At 40.7% G+C, this 7,712-nt stretch overlaps 1 protein-coding gene across 1 annotated transcript; it reads right to left on the bottom strand.

Annotated features, from left to right (window-relative positions):
• Positions 1-561: 561 nt before the first annotated feature.
• Positions 562-6,010, bottom strand: LOC123791414 (nitric oxide synthase-interacting protein-like). The gene is made up of 2 exons (XM_087871064.1): positions 5,977-6,010; positions 562-1,148 (listed from the first exon to the last, which is right to left on the bottom strand). Exons 1-2 carry the CDS (start codon positions 6,008-6,010, stop codon positions 562-564), a joined length of 621 nt encoding a protein of 206 aa, XP_087727190.1.
• Between the last annotated feature and the right edge of the window lie 1,702 nt (positions 6,011-7,712).

The raw sequence follows: 7,712 nt of genomic DNA, 5'->3' as shown, positions 1-7,712 counted from the left end.
TATTTCAAATAAATTATTGCAAGTCTGAATACAGCTACTCATTTATAAAATTAGGATATAAACAAATGGGATTAATTTCAGTAATGCAAGGACTTCAGAAATAGGAACTTTATCAACATATTTCATTACCACAGCAAACTAAAGGATAACAATAGACGTTGAAAGCTATTCAATAAATTCTCGAGCTACGGTGAATAACTACAAGGAGAGTAGGATTAGAAGGAAGCCACTTAAACAAATGCTATTTACTGAAAATAGGGAACAGTTTGAAAAGGTGTAATATTAAAACCATTTACTATTAAAAACTGGAATCAGTAGTAATCACTTCTCATATTTACTCATTGGCGCTTTGAGGAAAATTATTAATGCCCCCATTTTAAAGACAGAAAGGAGGGCAGAAAGGGGTTAAGGTCACTTACACTAGCTGGCACTGAGCCAGGATCTGTACTCAGGGAATCTGGTTCCGGAATGTTTTTCCACACCCAAGCCGGTTTATTCGGTCACCCGCACACTCAGGCCCGCAACCCCAGCAGGCTGGCTGCGACTGCTCGGCCTGCAGCTTCAGTTCTGAGCAGGTGGAGTCGGCGCCGCCCACACCAGCACGACGCTGCGGGTCTGCGAGCTTCTCCCCATTTCCGGGGTGCACACGTCCTTCGGAATAAGCTTCCGCCCACGCTCAATGATGATCCGATGCCCAAGAAGCTGGGGAACAGCGCACTGTACGACGTTGCTCAAGAGATCCCGGGCCACGGCGCACGCGCAGGACTCACTGAGCGAGGTGAGCCTCACGTGGTGTAGGAAGGCGTCGAGCGGCATGAAGCGCACGCGCGTCAGGTCTGACATGCGTAGTGGCTCTTCCCATCTGGGGCGGGTCCCAGTATCCTTGATAGTCGTGGTCTTAGAGGTCAGTGACAGGATTCTGAAGCTGGAAAGCGCTTTGTCCTTGTCGTCGCTTGCGGGTCGAGCATCGTCTGGGCTGCTCCTCGAGGCAGGCTTAGGCGTGAAGGGGGGGGGCCCGGTCACCAGGGCTGCCTCTGATCCAGGAAGCCGGAGCCTGCTCCTGTGCCACAGGCGACGGCAGCTCTTTCTGCTCCTTACACCTGGCGTCCTGCTGCTTTCGTGGGTCTCCAGCTGCCAGCGATCTCTTCCTGCTGGTGCAAAATGTACTCCAGGATGGCCTTACGCTTGTGCAGAAAGCATCTGCGGTGACGACAGGGTGGTGGCAAGGCCGAAGAGTTGCAGCCACAGCCAACGTTCTTGACGGGCGTTCTGGCTCTGTTAGAAATTCTGGGTCCCGTAGCCTGAGCCCTCTCATGGTAAGTGTAGACGGCACCTGCAGTGCTGTCTTTGGCTGTGCAGGGTTAACTTCACAAAGGACTCCACTTTTTTGTCCTGGCTTCTTCACCTATGCCCCTACAACGGCAAGACAACAGGAAATTTTGTCTCATATTAATTTAGTCAGTTCTCTTTGGTTTGGCGTTTTCATACTGTATCTTTTCCTATTCTTTTACTGTTACCTGTCTGTTCTTTATAGTGAGAGTTGGTATTTTGTGGATGACAAATAGTTCTTGCTTTTTATCCTAGACCATCTCTTTTACTTGCAGTGCTTAGAGAATTTACCATTAATATTAGTATTGATATGGTTGGGTTTAAATTTCCGAACTTGCTACGCGTTCTGTTGGTTCCATCTATTCTTGGATCATTCTCCCCTCTTTTCCTGTCTTCTTTTGGGTTAATACAGGTTTTTTCCCCCTGTTTTTTTAGAGAGAGAGAACACTCTGGGGAGTGGGGGAAGAAGGGGAGAGGCAGAGGGAGAGAGAGCATACTCAGGTTCTGCCCAGCACCGAGCCTGAGGGGCTCTATCTCACCAGAGAGCATGACCTGAGCCAACATCAAGAGTGGGATGCTTAACTGACTGAGCCACCGGTGCACTCCAATACAGTATTTTTTTTTAATGCCAGTGTTCTGATAAGTTCACCATGTATCCAGATGAACAAAATCTTCTCATTATAAAAGAGCTGTTTTTCCAGATATGCAAACCATTTGTCCAGATAGAACGAATTGCAAGAATTTCCTGAAGATAATAGTGACGTTTTATTAGGTTGCAGTCTTATCTTTTTTGCATGGGGCTCTCCAAGAGCAAATAGTTGCATTTCGTTGATTCAGGTCATCTCTGTTCTCAGCCCAAATAGCTAGGTTTAACATACCCACAGGATAGGAGAATGGATAAGGTATGACATTGTTCCACGCTTGGATATCATACAGCAGTGAAAATTAAGGAGCATTATGAATTAACATGAAAGGGAGGAATCTCAGAAGCTGAAAAAAGCAAGTTGTGAATGAATACTTACCGTAAGAGATCACTGGTGTAAATTCAAGAACACGTAAGTGATAGTACCACAAATAAAAACGGGGATGGTGAAAACAAAGTTCAGAATAGTTCCACACCCCTTCTTTCACAAGATGACATATGAGAAAAATGGGATCAGGAAGTATCACAGTGAAAGCTTAAGTAGTACTGCCATTTGTTAAGGTAAATGGCCTATTCATCGTTCTTCAATTTATGCTTGTTTAAACTGTATACATAATATATTTTTTTATTTTAAAAAATACTGATTTAAAAAGGCAAAATGCTAAGCTTGAATAGTACTTAAAACATACTTTATCGGGGCGCCTGGGTAGTGCAGTCGTTAAAGCGTCTGCCTTTGGCTCAGGGCGTGATCCCGGCGTACCGGGATCGAGTCCCACATCGGGCCCTCCGCTGTGAGCCTGCTTCTTCCTCTCCCACTCCCCCTGCTGTGTTCCCTCTCTCTCTGGCTGTCTCTCTGTCACATAAATAAATAAAATCTTTAAAAAAAACAAAACAAAACATACTTTATCATCCTCTTCCCTTTTCCAATCAAGCTTAACTGGCATTCAGTCACCAGTAAATGGGGGCATTTTCAAATTGCTTCCACACTCCAGCCACAGTTTTATCTCTGCAAAATAAGAAGCTGTATTTATGACCACCGAAGTTCCTTACAGAACTAAAATGCCTTGATTTTATAACTATATTTGAACCTGCCAAGAAAACCCCCCAAAACCAGAAAACAAGAGTGGAGTCAGATTTTATAATTACTTTTATTTTGATCTTTTTTTTTCTCTTTTTTTGGAGCTGCAGCTAATGCAATATGAACAAGAAATGAACTATTTACAATGAACATTGGAGAAAAGAGATATGGTTGTTAAATTAAAAAACCCATGGAACTCTACTATAAACTCTGAAGACAAAGAATTTAATAAAGTAGTGGACAAAATATATAAAGTGTCACGTGCTAAGAAAAAAACAAGTAACAGTTGTGTTAGAGGTTGTGTATGATGAGGCTACATAGTTTAAAGGTGGTCAGAGAAGGTGTGTCTGAAGAGATATTTTAGCAAGACCTTGAATGATTAGATCTGTCTTGAGATGGAGGATGAGTCTCAAGTCCAAACTCTAAGGTACCCTCCCAGCCAGTGGTTTGTGGGTTCAGAGAAGGAGGTGTTAGATTTAAAGGACCTCCAGGACACATAACTGTTTTCAGGGGAAGGGTAGAAAATACTGGCTTTTCAGCTTCCAGCCGTTCTAGTGATTCTGGTGGGCTGGTCCCTGGTGAACCACAACAGGGGATAGGAATGGTCTTCGCAAACCTCTGATTTATCTTTACTTTGGGTGAAGAACAAACCCCTCTATGTAAGTCCGCTGGTTTCGGATTATGTTGGAAACATTCTTTTCCTGCAAGCAAAGTGAAAAATTCCCAACAGCCCAATGACCCTCAGGGGCAAACCTTTTTTGTCCAGCAAAGTAGGTTTATTGACTTAACACAATGAGGGAGGGTATGTGAGGTAGAACCCTGAAGTGTCTCTTGGTAAGAAGGAGCAGGGAGAGTTTTATTTATTTATTTATTTTTTAATGAGTCTTGTGCTTGTGTTATATGATTTTCAGGAAGGGTTAGAGGAAGCAGGAATCATCTCTGAACTGTTGGCTATCCCGGTGAGGTGGAAGTTGCAGAGCTGGGCTGGGGACATCTTTTGTGAAAAAATCAGTAGCCCTCAAAGAAAAGGGTCATTATGATATCCTACAGCTGCAGCATGACCTTTGGAGAAATATTCTTTAATGTTAACTTTGCAGTTGGCTTTATTGTGTCTGTTATCACAATCTGGTTAATGGCAGGCCTGATATTTAATACCTCAGAGAAAGTGTAAAATGTCCCTGACATTTTTAGGAAATCAGGACTCTGATCAATAGTGTTTTTAGCCCCATTGTGCTTGAAGTCAGCAGAATAAACCCACAGAATAGCTGCAGGCTGGCTTAAATTAGATTGACTATCTTCCATCCAAGTCAGACTGACCGTAGTTAGGAATAGAGTCTGAATTGGAATGGTTGATTTTGCTGACAGCAAATTGAATCTAAATACTTTTTTTATTGAACTAAAATATTTTTTTCCAAAAATATTACCCAAGGGAAAGCAACCTAACAAAGTACTTCAAATGAAAATTTAACAAATCTAACCTTTAAAATTTTTTAATTTTTTGTTATTGTATAAACACATAACATTAAATTTACCGTCTTAACTATTTTTAAGTGTATAGTTCAGTAATGTCAAGTATATTTGCGTATATTCACAACTAATCTCTAGAACTTTTTCATTTTTCAGCATTGAAACTCTATGTCCACTAGACAATACCTCCCCTTTCCTCTCTCCTCAGCCCTTGGTAACCACCTTTCTGTTTTGCGTTTCTGTGATTTTGACTATTTTAGGTATTTCACATGAGCAGAATTGTACAGTATTTGTCCTTTTGCACCTGACTTACTTCACGTAGCATAAATATTCTCAAGGTTAATCCATGTTGAAGCCTGATAGGATTTCCTTTTTTCTTTTTTTTAATTAAAGACTGCATAGTATTCAAGTGTATGTAAAAACCACATGTTCTTTATCTGTTTATCTCTCAGTGGATGTTTGGGTTGCTTCCACCTCTTGGCTATTGCGAATAATGCTGTCACGAACGTGGATGTGCAAATATCTCTTCAAGATCCTGCTTTGAGTTCATTTGGGTATATACGCAGGAGTGGAATTGCTGGGTCATGTGGTTATTCTAGTTTTGATTTTCTGAAGCACCTCCATAATGGTGCACCATTTTACATTCCCACGGACAGTGCACAAGGGTTCCAACTTCTCCACATCCTTGCCAGTACTCGTTTTCTGTTCTTTTGATAATGGCACTCCAGATGGATGTAAGGTGACATTTCATTGTGATTTTGATTTACATTCCCCAACTATTAGTGATATTGAGCGTCTTTTCACATACTTATCGGTCCCTTGTGTATCTTTGGAGAAAGATCTATTCAAGTTCTTTGCCCATTGTTTAATCAGGTTATTAACTTCTGTTGTGTTGAGTTGTAGAAATTTCTTCCACATTCAGGATGTTAACCCTTATCAAATATGTGACTTGCAATTATTTTCTCTCATACTGTAGGTTAACTTTTCACTCTGTTTATTATTATTATTATTATTTTGATGTGAAGACGTTTCTGAATGTGTATAGTCCCCTTTGTCTAGTTTGTACTTTGTTGCTTGTGCTTTTGGTATCATATCCAAAAAGTCATTACCAAATTCAGTGTCCCAAAGCTCTTTCCTTATGTTTTATTTTAGGAATTTAATAGTTTTAGGTCTTACATATAGATCTTTAATCCATTTTGAATTAATTTTTGTGTATTATCTTATTGATACAAATTACTTCTTTCTATATTGTGTATCTATTAGCATAGATTTATAATTACTTTTTATGCTTTTAAAAATATCCTATACATATCAATAAGGGATTTATTCATCTACCTTATAATACCGCAGACTTCTATATTTGTCTGTATATTTATCTGCATAGGACCATGACGAGAGAGTGGAAGGAGAGCGTTGTGAGTTACCTGCTGGGTTTTGATGTGGTTGGCTTCATGCTCACCTGTGGTGCAGGAACCTTTTAATTGTTTCCGCATTTCTCACCAAGGTAATTTGTTGGTTTGTTGCTAAATCCGTGTTTCTGGGGGAAGGAGGGTGTAGGGCTTTCTATTCCACGGTCTTGCTGATGTCGTTTTTCCCAATCTACTTTTTAAAAACAGAATCTGCAAACATTCTCCACTCAATTTAGTTGAAGATCCTTAGCACAGAGTTTGTAGAAAATCTACAGTTGGAAATGTCTGGAAGAGACTTAAAGAAAGCATACCAAAATACACCCAGATTTATTAAGCAGAGGCAGAGTGCTTGGTTCCTCCCTTCCTCCTTCTCTTCAAAAATATAATAGAAAATGTGTTCAGATTTCATGCCAGGTGCTGGGTGGAGAAAGAGGAATGACACTACTCATGTCTATATCTTATAGAGTTAGGAACTGAAGTTCAAAAGATTTAAAAAAATTGACCAAGAAATACATCTGGTAATTGACCAAGCTAGGATTTTGATCCATGCCTGCCTGAACCCAATTCCTTCAAGAAAACCATTGTTGGAGAGAAACCAACACTTTTAGACAATATTTAGGTGTTTCCTGTCTTTTCCCCTTAGACAGTCATCTTTCCTCTTTAAAGATTTTTTTCCCCCTTTCTTTCCTCTGTACCTCTGTCTGATGGCCCATTCTCCTTTGTCACCCAACTTTGCTTAGAAGCCCAACTTGGATATGTATGAAGGAATGGTACAAGAAGGAGCCGTCCTTAACTTTCTCTGGATTCAAAGGGAAAACAGACTTCAGTTAAGAACCAGGCATTGACTAAGCCAATATATAATTTTCAGGAGAGAAGTCTACAATACGTAGGCTGGTTCTTGGCTCTGGACTTCTTTTCTTCTGTTTATAAAATGAAAGTTAGTGAGACTCACCTCCCAGTGAGAACGTCTACCCTTGAGATTGATAAAAACCCAGTGGAGACTTCACAGACATTTCAAAGAGCAGCATCATTGAGCGTCCCTGCGGTTTTCAATTAGAAGGTTACTGGGAATGTCGCTATCACTGTAGAAAACAATCTTTGAACGTCCACTCAAGAGTGTAGGTGACTAGCCTAGGAGACTAGTGGGGATTGGGTAGGTATTATTGAAAGAAACACCACCTGTTATTTTCCTCTCCTAATAAGATGTTTGAGCAGATAGATGAAATGAGAACTAGGTTCAGAGTGCTGCTTTTGAAGGCCTTCAGCCAACAAAAGGATAATCTTGCATTTGCGTCCAAGCGGGAGAAAACAGTAACACAGTAATGTGGCAGGAAGTTTTTTTTCTTTGTTCATTTTCTTGTTTGTTTGTTTGTTTGTTTATGTTTTGGTTCTGAGGTAAAATCTAATGAGGGAATAAAATTCAAGGGAGTGAAAAAATATTTGATTGATATTTCTCTGGTGTTTTAGCTCTTTCCTTTCTAGCCTGTAAGTGGCTGCTCACGGATAGAGCACTAATGAACTGTGGCAACAGATGCCTGCTTTGCTGTGCAGGTTTTCAGTGTATAAAGATGGAGCAGACATGAGAAATGAATATTTTTCTCTAACCAGTCCAGAATTGAGGGCACTAATACCTGCTTCGAAGGAAAGGTGATCTTCTCTGGGCAGGGATGATACTCTTTGGGCAGTTGAAGAAGATTTGCCATCAGAGAGGTTGGGTTGGCTTCAGTTGGAGTGCAGCATGGAGAAAGGGAATGTCCTTGGGCATTATTGGAAGTAGTTGCAAAGG

The sequence above is a fragment of the Ursus americanus genome, chromosome 21, assembly GCF_024610735.1.
Source record: "Ursus americanus isolate L20-20 chromosome 21, mUrsAme1.1.p, whole genome shotgun sequence".
Lineage (NCBI taxonomy): Eukaryota > Metazoa > Chordata > Mammalia > Carnivora > Ursidae > Ursus > Ursus americanus.
This window is presented reverse-complemented; position numbering and strand designations above follow the sequence as displayed.